Here is an 18,701-nt window from a genome sequence, read left to right as displayed (position 1 = left end):
AGCTCAGGGGCCCGAGTAGGGAAAAACCACTCTATTGTTGAGACTCAGAAGACCTTTCAACAGCAAGCAAATATTTGGATATTCCCCCAAACTCCATTTGTGTCTGCAGCATTGAGGCAAAAAGCAAGTTTTCTGGGTAAACAACAAGATCTGGCTTCCATTCCCAGTTGCTTTGGTTAAGGTAGACCTGTTCGTATGAAGCAAAGATCCACTCCTGCTTCTGGCCTTGGACACAGTTTGAACAGAGCATTCTAGCCCATCTGCTTCAAACCTCGGTTAGCCTAGAGAAGCAGGAGGTCCTGGAAGTGGTGCTCTTTCTGCCCACCAGCCAGAGGACGTTGGGGACTGTGCCTATGCTGATTGGCTCCACCTGTCTGCCTCTCTACCCCATCTGCCTACATCAGGAGGGAATGACCTCAGGAGCGTGGTAAGCACTGGGATCCTTACCTGCTTGCCTCGTTTTCCTGGTCTTCCTCTGGGTCCCCTGTGTCCTGCTATCCCAGGCTCACCCTTTGGACCCATTTCACCCTGGAAAGAAGAAAGAGAAGGAAGAGAGGAATCTGTGCATGTGGAGCTGGCACTCCTCTGCAGGTCCGTCTGTAGACAGACCAATCATTGGTCATGAGGGCAGTGCACTTGATCGTTCCGGACCTTTTCCAATCGGACAGTCTGAAAGACTGGGAAAGTGATGAGGTCATGTGAAAGGTGGATAGATTTTTCAAGGAAGAGAAAGGAAAGATTACCCTGGGTGGGTTATTTATTCTCCAAGACAGACAGCTCCTGGGCACCACATATTTTGGTGTCCCAAATCACCATCCCAAACAGCCAAAGTAGGAGATTCTTGCATTTCCGTGATATGTATGCCTGTGACGCTGCAAGCTGCCAGGGGAAAATGCTTTCTCTTTTAGTTGCAATTTTATGTTGTACTGTGTTTTGTTTTTATCACAAATTCAAATCTGTGAGTTTTTGAATGATTGGACACAGTTTTGACAACTATCATCTTTGGGAAGTTTCTGCTCACGTAAGGACCTTTATGTAGGGTTATACACTTCCCTACTCTTCTGTAAAAACTGGTTTCAGTTCTAGCTCACTTTCATTTGATTTAGACGAAAACCATGGGGAAAAATGTTCCAGACATATATTCAAATGCTCAATAACTACAAAAGGCATGGAAGCAATACTTCTTCTTCTTCTTTTTTTTTTTTTTTTAACTTTATTCATTTATGAGAGACAGAGAGCACAAGCAGGGTAGGGACAGAGAAAGAGAGGAAGACACAGAGGCAGAAGCAGGCTCCAGGCTCCGAGCTGTCAGCACAGAGCCCGACGCGGGGCTCGAACTCACAAGCTGTGAGATCATGACCTGAGCCGAAGTCGGGCGCTTAACCAACTGAGCCACCCAGGTGCCCCTGGAAGCAATACTTCTAATTGAAAAGCCCTACTTTGAACAGTCAGAACCAAATGCACCAATTGAAGAATTCCATAGTTTAAGGCCAACCTTTTGTAAAACCCATTTCTCCACTATAGTTTCTCTCTTTCCTCGTGTACTGCTAGGATTCCAGGACCACTTCCTGTTTATTTGGGTGACGGAGCCTACAGAACACCATTCCTACCTCCAGTTATCCTTCCACAGCCCAGAACGCACCACCAACAAGCTAACTTTAGCAACAACAACCGGGGGAGTTTCGGTTAGTCAGCATCCAGTGTCCATAAAGAGCTCCTCCAAGCACTCAGAACAATAAACACCCAGTGGGCTCTTCACATGGAAGTCAGAGGAGGTATAACATAATAGAAAATTTCAGGAAATACTAATAAAGAGTAAGGATCAAGAATACACCTCTGAAATGATCGGTCACTCGGCCAACGTAACAAATTGGCCCCTACCCAAGCCATCAACTCTTGCCACATCAAGAACTGTCCTTAAACCTCTGATTTCCTGGCAACCTGTCGTGTCCTCCAGCATCTGGACAGAAAGGGAGTGTGGGAGAACGGCGTGGATTCTACATGGCTATGCAGATGTATGCACCATTTCCCTTGGTTGTTTAGAGGAGGTCAGGGGGTGTTTTGTTTGGCTTGGAAAAACAGCAGCATAAACAGTGTAAGTTTTTTGTTTTTTTTAAAGATTGGCAGAAGGAAGTGTGGCCCCTCTCTTCATCAACTGAAAGCAGACAGTAAGTTCTTGATCTAATTTCTAAGACCTAATTACCATTATCATATCATCTCTGTCTTAAAACAGCCTGCCATGAAAGGGAAAGAGAACTCTACATGGCAAGCCTAGTAAATGGTGCAGAGGCCAGCTGTCATACTTAATTCCACAGTAATTTATTATTCTTTGATGTTCACTGTTGCACTGAATGAAAACCTAGCCTAATATTTTTAAATCAGATTAGTTTTTTCTCTTTTAATGTTTCCTTTAATTTGTTTATGTAATTATTTTTAATCCAACACTCCACCTAGGGAATAGCAGGAACAGTTTTTTGACAGCTTAAGGCAGTGGTAAATAATAATAAATTAATGGCAGATGACTGACATTATTTAAATATGCTCGGGGCACCTGGGTGGCTCAGTCGGTTAAGCATCCAACTTCGGCTTGGGTCATGATCTCACAGTTCATGGGTTCAAGCCCCATGTTGGGCTCTGTGCTGACAGCTCAGAGCCTGGAGCCTGCTTCAGATTCTGTGTCTCCCTCTCTCTCTGCTCCTTCCCTGCTCTCACTCTGTCACTGTGTCTCTCAAAAATAAATGAACATTATAAATAAACAAACAAATAAATAAGCAAGCAAGCTTTACTGACAGGTCAGATAAAAATTGTTAATTCAAGTTGGAAAAAGAAAACTTTAAGATAAATTTGAAAGACAATTAGAATTCTAAGAAAGCATGCATTTGCATGTTTGAAGAATACTATTCTCTGAGGCTCAGGTGAAAATGACCATCTCCCAGGCCAATGCCTTAAGCATGAGGAACCCCTGTTACAAGTTACTATGTTAGATACAGTTGTTCTTAGGGGACATTTATGCACGCTCTCTTTATCCCAACACCTCCTCTCACCACCCCCCTTTCTTTCTAGACCCTGGCCCTAACTAAAAGGTTCCAGAAATCTATTAGTCACTTGCCACTTCCACAATTTTTGTCACAAATTTTGCCACAAATTTTGTTCTACTATTAGTGGCTAGATATTTTTTAAAGTCAATTGAATGAACTCCCATTTTTATTAAGACTTGTTCCCAGCAAGATATCCATGAAATCCCACTAAATAGCTAACTATTTAAATGAAAAAATGCAAATAAAAAAGGGTTGTCACCCAGTTAAAATAGCTCTGTGTGCCTCTGACAGTACACATACTGCCCTCCAAGAGGGTCTAGGTTGAGGGTCTTCAACAAAGGCATTAGGCCAAAGATGCCTGTGCTTCGCGCTGGGGCTCTCGACCACTGCAGCTCAGATCTGATCCAACTGTCTGACGCTTGCTGCTTCTGAACATTACCATGGCCCTCTAAGAGGCAGGAAATGCAAAGAAAGGCCTCTCTACCCAGACGGGGCATCCTTTCCCTCCCACTGAACTGGAGGGAGGTCTCAGACCATGCGGTCACCCTCTCACCAACATGCACAGCAACCTGCTCCCCTTCTAAACCAAAACCTTCCACGACGAAACCCACTTTCCCTGCCCAGAGCTCTTTTTGTGGTGCTAAGAAGGTCCAATTTATTACTGAGGCCTATTTTTACTACTTCTAAGTACTTACTTTCTGCCCCAACATTCCAGGAAATCCCGGGAAACCCTGTGAAGAGAGCAACACACATAGTGACTGCCTCTGAGATAGTGCTTGAAAGGGCTGTGGAAGAGTGTTGTCAGCTGTTCTCAAGATAGAGCCGTCAGTCAGTCAGTCAGTCAGTCAGTAGGACAGCCCACATGATGGCGGTGGGCAAGGGCTGCCATTTCCTCTGTAGTTTATCATTCCATGCAAAGGCCATTACCTTTTCTCCTTTGGGACCCAAGTCACCCCTTTCACCTCTGGATCCCTAGGAGGAAACCACAGGAGAGAATCAAAGAGTTAATACCCTGGGGTAAAACTGGAGAGTTTCAAAATGAAAGCTCCCTAAGCCAACACACTCATTTACAGGCAAAGAAGTAGGCTTCAAGTGACTTGCCCAGGGAAGGAATGTTTTGTGGTCTACCTTTTATTTGGACCACAAAGACCCTTGCGTTAATAAAAGACAACTCGCAGAAAATTCTGGGTCCCAGATCCTCTCTCCTCCTGTGGGAAATTTGTCCCCAGGTTCTGGCTGGATTTTTTTTACTTGGTTTGGTTTCTGACAGATGAGAAAGTTGTGTGGTAGAAGCTTGGTCTACAGACAACACCAACCATCTCCCTCCGGTGCCCCGCAGGCAGGCTGTGTTTCCCCTCCACCAGCACAGACTTCAGCTACTAATCTGCTCCACGTGAGGGGCCTCTACCTCCACTGGGAGCTCCTCCCTAACCTACTCGCCCTGCCTTGGGAGGCCCCTCCCTGCTCTCTCAGTCCAATGACAAAGGACAGGGGGATATCTAGGAATGGTCACTATAGGTGCTAACTTAAGAGAAACCTGGGCCTGTCTTCTGCTCATCACTGACCCCAGAGTCAATAGCCCAGACCAGGCTCTGGGAAGCCATGGGAGACAAGCACTAACCTTTTCCCCTCTGGATCCAGGGTAGCCCTAAAAGAAAGCAAAATGTGCATTTACGATTCGCCCAATGTAGCAGTAAACACAAAGATGTCCCTTAGGGTGATGTTTATACCAGGCCTAAAAAGAACATTGCTTTTCTTACCCCCAAAGGCCTGAACAAAGTTTTCCATCTGCCTTGTTGTTCAGAAGCTTGACCCTCCCTGCCCAGGAGAATAACAGGAAGGACATCCCTATGCCCCTGCATCCCAGGCATGATGTCCCCCAAAGGGCTGGTAAAGACAAGCACTCTGGCACTGGGCTTTCTGGTATCTGTGACATTCCCCAAGCCCAGGACAGCAGCCCCACCCAGCCCCCATCTTTGTGGACAGCAGCTGCTCCAGAGCCTTAGTGAGAAGAGCCGGGAATGTCCATCTGGACCAACACACTGACCTTGAAGCCCATTGGTCCTCTTGACCCTGGCAAGCCCATCACACCCAGGTCACCTTTTTCACCCTGGGGGAATCAGAAGAAGATGGGGAAAAGGACCAACGGTGACATTTACTAGAGAAACAGAACCAGGAAAATCATGGGCAAGATCATGATGGAACTAGGGGCATTGGGGCTGGCTTGTGAATCTGAGGACCCCACATACTCCCTTGCTCACTCCCAGGGGTTCAAGGCTCCATAGTTCACACTTCGTTCTGGTATTTGAGATTAAACGTAAAATGAAATTGCCCAAGGCAGAGCAGATCTCCAAACTAAATGCTAATATGCTACAAATGCTTGATCTTTTCCTGGAGTAGGTTTTGAGAGGGCGGGGAGAGAGCATGGGGGCATCGGGCCTCACAGGACTAAATGTCAACACCCCAGAAAACTTCACCTGTTTTATGCTCTGCATAGGGATGGCCTTTCGGGCATTTTCATATATTCTCACCCTAGGTTTGCAGTCAAACAGAGTGAACATCAGCTTCTGGGCATGCATTACGGAGACAGGGGGCTAAGACTCATGGGTGGGCTCTGTTGCCCCTCAGAATGGTTTGTAGTTGGAACTTTCAGCACCCTCTGTGCTGAAAAGTAGAAATATAAGATGAGCCACATACTTTCAAATTTTTTTAGAAGTTACATTAAAAGTAAAACAGGTAAAAAGTAAAACAGGTGAAATCAACTTTATTTTATTTAATCTGATTATCATTTAAACGTATAATCAATATAAATTAACGAGATATTTTACAATCTGATTTTTAGAATAGATATTTTAAATCTGTTGTGTATTTTATATTTAAATCATATCTCAATTCAGGCATTAAATTTTCATTCAAAATACTCGATCTGTATTTAGAGTTCATAAAATTTACACTGAAACAGCAGAGTCACACATTCAAGTTGCTATAAACATGCCTTCATATTTTCAAATAACTGAACTGAGTAAAGGTTTTTAAATTCAAACTTACATTAAAATAAAAAATTCAGTTCCTCAGTTGTACCAGCCACACTTTAAGGGCTCAGTAGCCACATATGGGTAAATGCTGCCATAGTGGACAGTTCAGACCTATAAAGTAGATTTTTGGAAAAATATCCTTGGGACTTTTCCTAAGAGGACTGGGAACACAGTTTTGTATCCTGTGTAATAAATACAGCTGGTGACTGAATCAGAGCAGATAGTGGCATTCACCTGCCCGTCCCTATTTCTGCAGGTCAAATCTGCACCCAATAGTCTCTGACCAAAGGGAGAAGAATATAAACAAAGGTATGGGTGTGGATGTGTCAGCTTTCCATCATCTGTCTGAAGAAGGGATTTCATCAGCATTTAGCTTAGCTAAATGCAGGATTTCAGTCTTTCCAGCTGGCCAGTGCCCATCATCCTCAACCCCCAAACTCCCGCACAGCTTTCCAGACACAAGCACCTCGTGGGTCATCTCAGGGAAACCAAAGAATTTCAGGCTACCTCTGAGGACAAAGGAGAACCGGGGTCCCTGTGAAAGAGGGGAGTGGCCCTTAAATTCTCCCCTCCACCCCCGCTCACAGGAGCAGAGCTGCTGGACGGGCCAAGGTCTTATAGTTCAAGTAAAGGTCCCCAAGTGTTTGGGGACCTCTGGGCAGTCCTCGTCCTTTCTTCATCCTCCTCCTCTTAAGGAAACAAGTTTCACTATGTGCCAAAGGCCGGGGGGCTGACATCCCCCCTCATGTTCTGATACCACATGAACCCTGAGAGTGTGCCATACTTACCCTGGGTCCTTCAGGGCCGACTGGCCCAGGCATGCCAGGAACACCTGGGGGGCCAGGTCTACCCTTCAAAAATGAACAACAAAAGTCAGGACAACTGGGTTTGTTTCCTTCCTTCCAGGAAATGAGATTTGTTTTGGGAGCTCAGAGGGGACTGTGGGGCCCTTAAGCATGGCTTCTAGGTCCTTCATCCCCACCCTCCAATGACTAATAGCCTAGAAGGTTGGGTCACTTACACATAAGTTAAAGAGTTTGGTGTTATATTATGTCAACACAGAAGCTCTTAATCTACTCAAGAAATGGAAGGTGCAGGGGTGGGGGGGGGTGCAGCGAAGGACGGTGATAGAGAAGGGATTCTAAACTTCTTGGCTTATGACCTCCACTCACCTGCCCACTCACCCAAATGTTCCTTGCATCCAACAGGTTCTTCCCAAGGATATGGCATGGAATGGGGTGGGGTTTTGTTTGGGGTACAGCAGCAGATGCTGTTGGTATTCCCTCAAGATCTTTTTCACTTGCTCACTGTGCCCATCCCCCCAGTGGCTACCTGCCTTCCTGCCACAACACATTCCTGCAACCTGTAATTGTGGAATTTGCCAATGGTCAATTGGAGCTGCCCGGCAACTCACGCACCTCTTCTCCCTGCAGCCAATAACCCAGCTCCCTTACGTCAGGACAGGACAAGCTCTGTGGTGTTCACACACCAGAGTCCCCTAGCAATGAGGCTGAAGACGGACTTCATCTGACACCACACCCAAGCTGGGCTTCTTCCCCGGCACCATCCGGCTTCCCCTCCCCTCAGGATCCTTCTGAGAGAACTCCCTTAATGTGTTCACTTCTACATGGCACGTGTGGTCTCTACCTCTGCTTCTAGGGAGGCCAACCTAAGCCAGGAGCCATGCAAGAGCAAATCTTACAAGAGGAAGTGGGGGTGGGGACCTGGGGTCTATCTCAACCTCTGCACCCACTGGCTAATTTCACAGTTAGCCTAACTAGACATCTGGAAGGCTCAGCCCCTAAACTGGAGATCACAAATGCTAACACGTGTCCTCATTTCTACTCTTGCCTCCCACTTTCATGGCAGACATCACTAACTGATCGCGGCCCTCGTTAGTTCTGAGCATGAAGACCATCCCAGAATGCTTTCCAGCCCAGCGCTTCAGATAACCCCTGTGCCTTGGCTGGAGCTGTGATCTGTGTCCTTGAGGGATGTAATTTTGCTTGCAAAGGTCTGTTTGAGGCTTTTGTTGATAGTGAAACCATCTGAATAGAACATTTAACCAGAAAACTAATAATTTATATTTAGAATCATAAGCATCTTGTTTGGCCACAGTGTTACACCGCCTTCTATCACTGAGACCTACAGTTTCAGTGCCAACATCCATTGACCACAGTGAGTGGCTGCTGGTTTACTCTTTCCTGACCTGAATGAGAGCCTTGGTAACATGTGTTTGGTTCGCTCAAAGTCCCTATGACCTTAAGTGACTCCTATGTATTTCAGCTGGGCCAAAAGGCAAAAGCTATTGGCTTCTGTTTTGCACTTTATTCCAGTTTAATCAAATAGACAGTAAGAGTCATTTAGTGCCCCTGGTTGGGGCCCTGGATGATTTCCCTAATGGGTGGCAGAATGAGATGGTCTGAGGTTGGGGGAAATTTGGGCAGGCTTGGCAGCCTCTGGGAGAGGTCCAGATGCCTGGCAGTAGCAGGCTCTCGACCAAAAGAACAGGCAGAAAATGGGGCACCTGAGTGACTCAGTCAGTTAAGTGTCTGACTCTTGGTTTCGGCTCGGATCATGATCTCACAGTTCGTGAGTTTGAGCCCCACATGGGGCTCTGTGCTGGCAGTGTGGAGCCTGCTCGGGATTCTCTCCCTCTCCCTTTCTCTCTGCCCCTCCCTTGCTCATGCTCCCTGTCTCTCTCTCAAAAAAAAAAAAAAAAAAAAAAAAAAAAGAACAGGCAGAAAAAGCCCACTGTCATCAGAATGGCAAGTGCCATCATTTTCCACCTGGATACTGGAGTCTAAGGAAGTGTCCTGCTGGTGGCCCCTACCCCTAAGAGTACCCCTAAGAGCGTGCACACGCACACTCACACACACACACGCACACACACAGAGAACAGTTGCCCGTGCAATGCTGACAGAACAGCATGAACCATACCTTTCTTCCTGGTAGGCCAAGCTCCCCCTGTGGATGGAGAAGACAGGTAAGCAGAGGCTTCTGTGGAAGAGGAGTTCTGGAAGCACAGAGCTTAGTAGGGCTGACGGCTGGGCATGAGCATGTGGCTTGGTTGCTTGGCCATTCACAGCACCCCTGCCATGTCAGTGGGCCAAGCTGAAATACGCCAGTGGGATCTCACACCTGCAGCAGCAGCCCCGCCATCACGGAGCCCATCCTCACTTGCTCAGGCAGAATTAGCACATTCTTTGAAATCTCAACCAGAAAATTCTCAGTGGCATCCCCAGGAAACAGGCTGGAATTACCAAGAAGGGGTAGACTGAAGAAGGCAGTGACTCATACCTTTTCTCCCTTTGGTCCTATCTTGCCAGGAAGTCCCGGTGGACCCTATGCAATCAAGATAAGAAATGAAAAGGTCTCCATCAAAACAAGGCAGGATGGGTGGGGAGGGAGGCGTGACTGCGAGGGAGGCTCTTGGTGTGTTGGGCTCCTCTAGCAGCGTGGTTCCCTCTAGCAGACTCGGGGCTCCAAGGTCCCCATGAAGGACCCTCTTGTGCCCTCCAACCCAGGCTCCTTGTCCTCTGGTAACTTTCCCTGAGCTGTGTTTCCAGTGGTGCCATGGTTACAACTAGAGAGTCTTGAAGAAACGCTGTTTGCAGAAAACAAGATGCGTCACCACCTCTCATAGCTTTTCAGCTGCTCTCAACCAAGCCCCCCTGGGGCCCTGACAAGAGGGAAGTTACTCTTTGCACACAGGAGCAGCCAACTTAGAAATTTCTGTGCTGGATCTATGGGCACCAGGTGCAGTGAAAGCCTTCTTTAAGACGTTAAGAATGTGGGCAATGGTGCGTTTTGTCTCATTGCCCAGTCCCAGGAGTGGGGCTGACTCCAGCTCAGGGACTCTAGCACCCACTACACTAAAGCCTGCCACACCCACGGCCAATATGCAGCTGCTTTCTGTTCACGCGTCTACGAAATGCTGGGTTGACTGGTTTCCAAATTCCCCAGTATGGCAGAGAGGAAATCCATCAACTTGTAGCAGGCCACAATTTTATCCCCATGATCTGCTGGTGGACACACCTACCACAAAGCCTGTTTGAAATATGATTCCTTTGGGACTTGTCCAAATGATAAACAGTCCCCTCAGTGGTTCCCAAAGCTGTCTGCACATTAGAATCCCCTGAGGATCTTTTGAAAATCCTGACCAAGCCAACCCAGGTCAATTACATCACAATCTCAAGGAAAGGGGCATTAGGCATCAGGAATTTTTGAATCTCCCAGGGATTCTTTTTAAATTAAAAAAAAATTTTTTTTAATGTTTACTTTTGGGAGAGAAAGAAAGACAGAACATGAGCAGGGAAGGGGCAGAGACAGAGGGACACAGAATCTGAAGTAGGCTCCAGGCTCTGAGCCGTCAGCACAGAGCCCGATGCGGGGCTCGAACTCACGAACCATGAGATCATGACGTGAGCTGTAGTTGGCTGCTTAACCGACTGAGCCACCCAGGTGCCCCGAAGCTCTCAGGGATTCTAATGTACGGCTAATTTTGGGAACCAGACTTTGATTTATTTTCCTTTTTGCGGGATGGGAAGAGGCAATGTCATCGTTTCATTTCCCTTTCCACTCTCCCCTTCTCTCCTTCCCCTGCCCCCACCTTACGTCTTCTTTCAAGCCCCCCTGCTCCCCCTAACTTTCCCCTCCTCCCCGCTTCTCTCCCTCCTCACTCCTGGTCTGGACACCCTTGTGTGGAAATAGGGATTCCTGGGAGGGTAGCTTCACCCCCACTTCCTCAGCCACTTGCCCAGTGACCTGCTGGGGACTGCGCTGGCCCCAGCACCTGGTCCTATTTCAGGGCTGTGAGGGCCAGCTTGGATTGATAGCCCAGGGTACAGGGTACACAGTCCTTGAGGATCAAAACCTAGGGGGTGCCAGGGCTCCCAGAGAGTGTGACTCAGAGGGGCAGAGGTTCCCTGCTCCCCAAAGTCTAGGAGCCCATGGTGACAGGGAGCCCCAGGGCAGTGTGCTTGCCACCTGTCCAGTCCCCTTGCAAGGATGAACGCTATTCCATTCTCTCATTTCTTATTATCAAGCCTGTTTTTTCGATTTCTTAAAATGGGCTGGAAGGATTTTACCAGGCCATTGTGCTCTAGCTCAGTGCTTTCCAAATTCTGATGTGCAGATGTTTCATTAGGGGGGGCTTGTTAAAATGCAGATTTTGGGGTGCCTGGGTGGCTCAGTGGGTTAAGCTTCTCCATCTCCCAGTTTGTGAGTTTGAGCCCGTCGGGGTCTGAGCTGATGGCGTGCAGCACTTCGGATTCTGTGTCTCCTCTCTCTCTGCTCCTCCCCGACTCGCTCTCTCTCAAAAATAAACATTAAAAATGTTTTTTAATGCAGATTTTGATTGAGTGGGTGGGGGTGTGTGAAGGGGAGGAGAGAATGAGATTCTGCATGTCTGACAAGCTCCCAGAGGACGCCCTTGTTACTGATTCACAGACCTCATTTTGCTTGGGAACAGCATTTACACTATGTTCTAAGGAATGGAAGTGGCTGCAAATGCTCCCACTACCCCCACCCCACCTAGCTGGGCAGCACATTCTCTGAATGACTCAAGTGGATCACGTGAGTTAGAGGTGTGTGAGCAGAGCTGGAGAGGGTGTGAGTTCAGCAGAAAATCCCCCTTTCCTTCCCATGCCGTGTGGCTCTCAGGCGTTCTGAGATCCACCAGTGTAGACTGACGGAGGTGGGAAGATAGAAATCCACCTGGGAGGTGCTCCTCGGTGTCCATCTTGCTTTTCTGCAGACTTCCAACCCCTCTGTGGCAGCCTCTGGCCATTTCTGGGTTCAAAGTCCTGTTTTGTATTCTTTATTGCGTTCAATAAATATTTATGGAGAGATCACAAGAACCCGTGCACTGGTACAGACCGGGCACAAAACAGACGATATCCCTGCTCTAGGACCACGGGTCGGTAAACCTTTTCTGTAAAGAGGCAGATAGTAAATATCTTAAACTACGCCTCTGATACAGCATCTCTGTCACAGCCACTGACCTCTGCCCTTGCAGCACAAAGGCAGCCAGAGACAATAAAGTTTAATTACAAAAACAGGCTGCTGCCAGATCTGATTGGCCATAGTGTGTCAGTCCTCGCCATAGAGCTTATACTTTATAAAAAGACCAAAGAGACCGACAACAATAACAAAATAAGAAAACCGTAATGAGAAAATTGTGCGGAGAATTAAAATTAAGGTCATTGGGATCGAGAATGACAGGGAACGGTACTGTAGACTGGCTGGTTGAGGAAGGCATTTCTAAGGAGGTGGCCCATAAACTGTTCTGAGTAATGAAGGAGCTGGCCGTGGTAGAAATCAGAGGAAAGAACATTCCAAAAAGCCTGAGCCACGAGCGCAAAAGCCCTAAGGCTGGAACAAGCTTGATATGCTTTAGGACCCAAGAGATAGGCGTTGGGTGGACAATGTTGGTATGATACACCGTAGGAGATACAGGCGGGGTCCTCTTGCAGGGCCTTAGTCCCCTGGGATGGGAAGCCATAGGAGGGGTCACCCAGGAGGAGTGACAGAATTCCTAAGGCACTTGGGCAACTGACTACTGCCTGTACCCTTTTTCATCTCCCCACGGCAGGCCCCGAGCCCCAGGCCAGGGGGCGGTCCTCCTTGCTGGGCCCCCTCTTCCAGGCAAGTCAGGGGAGCCAGGGTCTGTGAGACAGGGTCTCTGGAGGGCACTCTTGTTTGCCTAGAAAATCCTTTCTCTAACATTTCACCTGTTCCTCACTCTTTCCTTTAGCTTTAGTGGGGTGGGGGGAGGCTGCCTGGTCACAGTGTCTAATGAGGCTCAGACTAACAAGTTCCCCATTACCTCTGCTTTCCTGGGCCAAATGCAGGCACTTCTTGGTTTACGGGGGGGCGGGGGGGGATTGGTCAATGGTCACATAAGGGGCAACCAATTGTTGTCAAGCGTCTGATGATCATATCCATATCCATAATCATATCCATCTAGACAGCAGCCCATCTGGTCCCCTCACCACCACCACCCAAATCCAGTACTGTGGGGGTAATTACTGTCTCCACTGTGTAGGTGAGGATATCAAGGCTGGGAGGCCAGCATTCTCCCAGAGAAGAGGAATCTGTGTACTCGCCTCGTGGCTCTGGAGCCGGAGGTGAGCTAGGGAAAGAAAAGCGGCCCCCATGTCGCGTTGAAGAGGGCAGCTCTAAGAGACTCTCCCCAGTGGGTTTTACTGCTCTGAACAGAAGACAGCAGGACAGGGTCTGGTGGAATGCACCAACCTGGGGGCCAGGGGGCCCAGGGGAGCCGAGTGATCCTTGCACACATGAGGACTGTGTGGTCTCCAGTTCCAGGATGAAATTCTTCATGTCTGGGGAGAGAAGCTTCAATGCAAGCAACACATGGTCATGGGTCAGACGTGGGGGACGGAAGAAGGGTCACTACCCCTGGACACAGATCTGCCTCCTAATCCAGTCCCCAAGATTGGTGGTTCCCTGACATCCCAGTGGGTGTCCCAAGAAGATGACCTTCTGGGCCCCAAGTTCCTGTTCTCCTGAGACATGCCTGGCTTGAATGGATTATAGAGATGGAAGAGCCCCTTTGGATGGAGTTAGGAAGCTCACTTCAGGGGCCTTTGCCTAATGTCTAGGCCAGCACCGTCCAACAGAAATGAAATGCAAGCCACCTAGGTAGCTTAAAATTTTCTGGTAGCCAAGTTAAAAAAAGGAAAAAGAAGGAAATAAAATTAAGTTTAATAATAGATTTAACCCAACATGTCCCAGATATCATTTCAACATCTAATCAATATTAAAACACTACTGAGACATTTTACCTTCTTTCTTCATCCCAAGTCTTCAAAATCCAGTGCGTATTTCATACGTACAGCACATCTCAACTCTAACGAGCCACATGAGAGGTGTTGAAGACACATATGGCCAGTGGCTACTGCATTGGGCAGTACAGGTCTAAGAATTCTCAGAAAAATTCGAGAATCCCAAGTCGCAAGACTCTTCTGGCCTGTTGTCTTCCCAAATCCTGTTCCCTCTCACACCTCAGTATGACTATAGGGGGACCATTTCCTGTGCCCCCTCACAGAAACAGGCTATGTTAAACATGGGCTGTGGAAGGGAACTTCATAAACACTTGGGAAGAAAGGGGAAATTCTGTTCTGAGCAACTGAAGGGAGCCTAGAAAGTTATAAATTCACCTCATTGTTCTCAGGGAGATGGGACGCTTTTCCAAATCCAATTTCCTGCTGACAAGAATCTCCCTCCATAACTTATTTATGACAGCGGGAGAATGGACACACACAAGAAACTGCAAAATGCCCATTCTGGAGTTCAACCTGCTGTGTGAGAGTAAAGGGTTGGATCCCTTGAAAAGAATCTGGAGGCTTCTCACTTCAAGTGCGGGGAAGTTGGGGGCAGGGGCTGTGTGGTGGGCACTGGGGAGCCCGTGTGTCTGTTCTCTCACAAGCCCCGAGGTACTCACCAGGCTTCGGCCTCCTCTGAAGAATGGTGGTGGGAACAGCGGGGGTGGAGGGGGCGTCAGGAGGCAGCATGCTCTGTGGCTGCCACGCTTCTTCTGATCCAGGCCGGGAAGAGCTGTGCAGAGAAAATTGCTGCTCATAGCCCCGACAGTGTCGGGGCCTCTGTCACATCCCCTGAACCCTAGGGAGACCCATGCCGCAAACTCCAGATTTCTGAATGTGATTTCCAACCAGTTAGATGTGAGTGCACCGTCTGTTTGCCACTTGATGTAGCCCTCCCCCAGCCTTTGCTGAACGAAGATGGTTAAGCAGCTGGTATGGACACCATGACCATAATAAAGTCCATGTCTCCTTCTTCGTGGACTGACTTGTCACTTTGTAGATGTGACAAGGAACGAGAAGTCCAGACTCATAATACACCTCCAATAGAGGAGGAGAAGGAAGTGTTTGTTAATTACTTTGATGGTGCCCTCAGAGGGAGGCTCAGGGAGGGGGCATCCAGGGCCCAAGGTGGCATGGACTATACAAGACCCGGAGCCCTGATTTAAAACACATACTTGACCCTAGACTCTACACACACATTTGGGGTCACCCATGCTCACAAAAGGGTTACAGTCTAATGACTCAATACACGGGTGTGAGGAGATGAAGGCAGGGGCCCCGGACCCTGGTAGCTTTATTGAACATGGGGTCTTGCCCATGTTCGATGTTAGGGTATGTTCAACGTTGAAGTATACCTTACAGAAAGGACATAGATCATAAGCACACAGCCCAACAGATTTTTGCAAAGTGAACACACCCTAGAGGCTGGCCCCTGGATCAAAACACACAACTCCCATCATCCACAAGCCCCATAAACTCCTGTCCAATCTCTGCATACCTCCCTTGCCACCATTCTGACTTCTAACCCCAGGGACTCATTGTGTCTATTCTGGAACTTTATATAAATAGAATCAGACAACATGAATTCTTGTGTATGGCTTCTTTTGCTCAACACAGTGTTTGTGAGGGTCATTCGGTTTGTTGTGTAGCAGTTAGCGCTGAAGAGAGTTCCATTGTGTGACCAAACCACAATCTACTTATCCATTCTGCAGCGGCTGAACATTGGGTTGATAGCCACTCCACACCCCACCAGAATGGCTAAAATGAAAAGGACAGGAAATAACAAATGTGAGCAAGAACGTGGAACAAACAGAACTCATACATTGGCTGGAGGCGGGGGGTGTAAGTTGGTTCAACCTCCCTGGAAAACTGCTTGGTATCGTCTACTAAAGCTGAATCCAGGCAACCCCGACAGCCCAGCAGTTTCACTCAGGGGTGTTTAGCAACAGACAAGTGGCCATATGTTCACCAAAACACATGTACTAGAATATTCACAGCATTGATATCCATAATCAGCAAAAGCTGTACATTTACAGTTCCCAGTTTGGGTCTCGTGAGGGTACCCTCACCTTCAACCCTTACGTCGAGCCTCTGACTTTGTAGAACTTGGGCAGGTCACCCGCCACATGCCTCTCGGGCCCTGAACCCAGTTTCAGTCTTCTCTCTCAGGGGCCTGGGCTTGCCTACTGTCTCTACCCTGTGCTCCAGGACCTGCCTGCGGACATCAGGCAGCTGGTGGGTGCTCCCCAGGAATGGCTGCTTCGTGCACTCCCACATACTCCCTCCCTGATGGAGGAACATTCCATTGGCCCATGCCAATGGTCCTCGGCCCTCTCTGAGCCAATGCTTCTGTTTGTAAAGACTCTTTTATTACCCGGAAATGAAATTCATAAACAATACACCATACATATGCAATTTAAAAAATCAATATAATCTTGCAGCAGCCAGATGTGGAGGTGGCCTGTCAGGGCCATGGAAGTGGTGAGGACAAAAAAGGGAGCAACCAATACAAACGTCACTGGGGAGAAAGAAACTGGGGGCCAGCGTGCTGCGAGAGTGAATGAGGAGGAACAATCGAGGGTGGTTTTGAGGTGGCCGGGACCTGGGACAACAGTGAGTCAGAGTATGAGATGGGAAGGTCAGAGGAGGCACTGGTTTGTGGGAAACCTGTCAGATTTGGTATTAGATATTTGTTCATTCCAGTACATGCTTTGTCAGGCACTGGGCCAGGCCATGTTGAGGGGCAGAAAGATGTCTAACTGGTGCTCCTGACCTGCAGACACTAAGGCCTGAGGGGCTGCCAATGCCCTTCTGCTCATATCCCACCCCTCGCCCCTGACACCTAGCCCAATCCTGGAGACTCTTACTCACTAACCGAGAACTGGCAGGTGCCGCCTCCACCAGGAAGCTTTCCTTGACTTCCCAGGCCAATGTTGAGGGTCCTGCCATGTTTTTCTCTGGGTTTGCCCTCTATGTTAGCTCTTATCCATGGGGTAAAACAGTTTCCTTGTATTTTCCCGACTATAGTATTTTCTGGGAGGATGGAAGCCAGCTTTTAATCCCCATGTTCTAGCACAGTACATGACATACACTAGATATTCCACAAATGTTTGCTAAATTGATAATAATAATAATTAATAAAACCCAAGACACTACATGCGTAGGCACCACTGAAGTGCTTCACGTATAGAAATTGACCTAATCCTCACAGCAATCCTGAACGTCATCGTCACCCCCATTTTATAGATCAGTTAACTGAGGCAAAGACTAGCAGTCTGGTTCTAGGGTTCTTCTCTTGATCTCCACATTCTTCCACGCGCGGTGGGAACGTGGGAAATAAAGGTCGGGAGCTCGGAAGAAGGCAAGGGGCTCTCATGACAACTACCTGAGATACAATACAAAGCGCCTCCAACCAACCCCACCCCATCGGCAACACGCCTGTAGTTGAGTGAGACTGCTTCTTTGGACTCATTGTGAGGGAGGATACACACCCAGGGGAACCACGTGGCACCTTGGTAAGAGGGTGCTAGAAAGGATTTACTCTAGGATTTGGGCTTTCACTCAGTGATGTTGGGGGAGACTCTGAGGAAGTTGAGTCTGGCTTCGCTCTGGACCAGATGCTGGCAGGGAGCGAGAGCTCATCTGTGATTATCTTAGTTCTTGTCTAGAAGAAGAACAGAGCAGAGGGAGACGGAAGCTGTGGTTAGTAAAGCAACAGCACTCACACATATTAACAAGGATCGAGGGATGGCTGGCCATTTTTGTGGTTGGATGGTGGTCTTTTGTCTGTGTGTGATATGATGACGCAGTGGCCTGGTTTTGTCTTGGTCCATCACAGTCACAGACTGGCCTTGTCTGAGGCTGTTCTACGACGCTGATTTTGTTCAACAGAACACCATGGCCCAGCTGTGAGTGGCAGATCCATTCTACCTGTCATAGGCCACTTCTCTCTCTCTCTCTCTCTCTCTCTCTCTCTCTGTGGTAAAATACTATAGCTACGTTGTTATAAAGCATGACATTAATGCCAATCATATTCCTCTTCAAATTCCTCCAAGTTTCTTTGCTGGACTGTTGGGTAAGCTGGGAGTGGCAGGGTCCATTGTTCCACCCTGCCTGGGGCACGTGGTGAAGGTGGCAGACACGCACCAGCACTCCAGGACCATTTCAATGCCACCCCAGTGGCAGTTTCTCCTTTGCTGCTCTTTGTGTGCTTTGGCACACAGCTAAGGGCTGAGGTTGTGGTTTTCCACAAAGTCTCTCCCGGCCAAGAGCACCTGGGAGGCTGGCAGGTTCACGTGGCTCATTTGCACTCCTCACCATTTATTTTTCCAGACCATATATGGTCTCCAGTGCCTCGCTTCACCCCACATTCTTTGTGGTCTCCCACTAATGAAAGAGTCTATCATTTGAAGCAATTCTCTTATTTCTTCCTGGAAACTGGAGAACTCTTCAGCGAGCATAAGTTGCTTTTCCTGCCGAGGCATCTGCATTGTTCACCTCTCCCCATCCCTCCTCGCCCTTTCCCCCTTGACCTTGACTTCACTTTCAGCAGGTGAAGAGCATCTATTTCTGCCCACCCCCCCAACTCCCTGGAGATGTTTGTTTTTAGCACAGTCTAGTTTATTTACGGCTCATTCCAGCTCAGAATATTTCCATCAGGTGGATGTGTTTGGGAACAGCTTCCCACCCCTCCCTCCCCTCCCAGCCAACTAAGCCAGGACTTCACATGTCTATTTTGGTGTCATCCGAGCGGCCTGTGGGTCTCTTTCAGGACTGTGATG

At 48.2% G+C, this 18,701-nt stretch overlaps 1 protein-coding gene across 2 annotated transcripts in view; it reads right to left on the bottom strand.

Annotated features, from left to right (window-relative positions):
• The window catches only part of COLQ (collagen like tail subunit of asymmetric acetylcholinesterase), a 60,435-nt gene that overhangs the window by 17,969 nt on the left and 23,765 nt on the right, over positions 1 to 18,701 (bottom strand). For both annotated transcript variants that reach the window (XM_047098940.1, XM_047098941.1), the window contains exons 2-11: positions 14,541 to 14,653; positions 13,331 to 13,432; positions 9,374 to 9,418; positions 9,014 to 9,040; positions 6,862 to 6,924; positions 5,086 to 5,148; positions 4,660 to 4,686; positions 3,966 to 4,010; positions 3,734 to 3,769; positions 448 to 528 (exon numbers count right to left, since the gene is read on the bottom strand). In XM_047098940.1, the coding sequence (XP_046954896.1) occupies positions 448 to 528; positions 3,734 to 3,769; positions 3,966 to 4,010; positions 4,660 to 4,686; positions 5,086 to 5,148; positions 6,862 to 6,924; positions 9,014 to 9,040; positions 9,374 to 9,418; positions 13,331 to 13,432; positions 14,541 to 14,653 (602 nt within the window). The remainder of the gene's footprint in view (positions 1 to 447; positions 529 to 3,733; positions 3,770 to 3,965; positions 4,011 to 4,659; positions 4,687 to 5,085; positions 5,149 to 6,861; positions 6,925 to 9,013; positions 9,041 to 9,373; positions 9,419 to 13,330; positions 13,433 to 14,540; positions 14,654 to 18,701) is intronic.

This window comes from Lynx rufus, unplaced genomic scaffold, assembly GCF_022079265.1.
Source record: "Lynx rufus isolate CCGP_SWC_20201006 ecotype Redwood Valley unplaced genomic scaffold, mLynRuf1.p SCAF_5, whole genome shotgun sequence".
Lineage (NCBI taxonomy): Eukaryota > Metazoa > Chordata > Mammalia > Carnivora > Felidae > Lynx > Lynx rufus.
The sequence above is the reverse complement of the archived record's forward strand: the minus strand, read 5'-3'. Positions and strand labels throughout refer to the sequence as shown.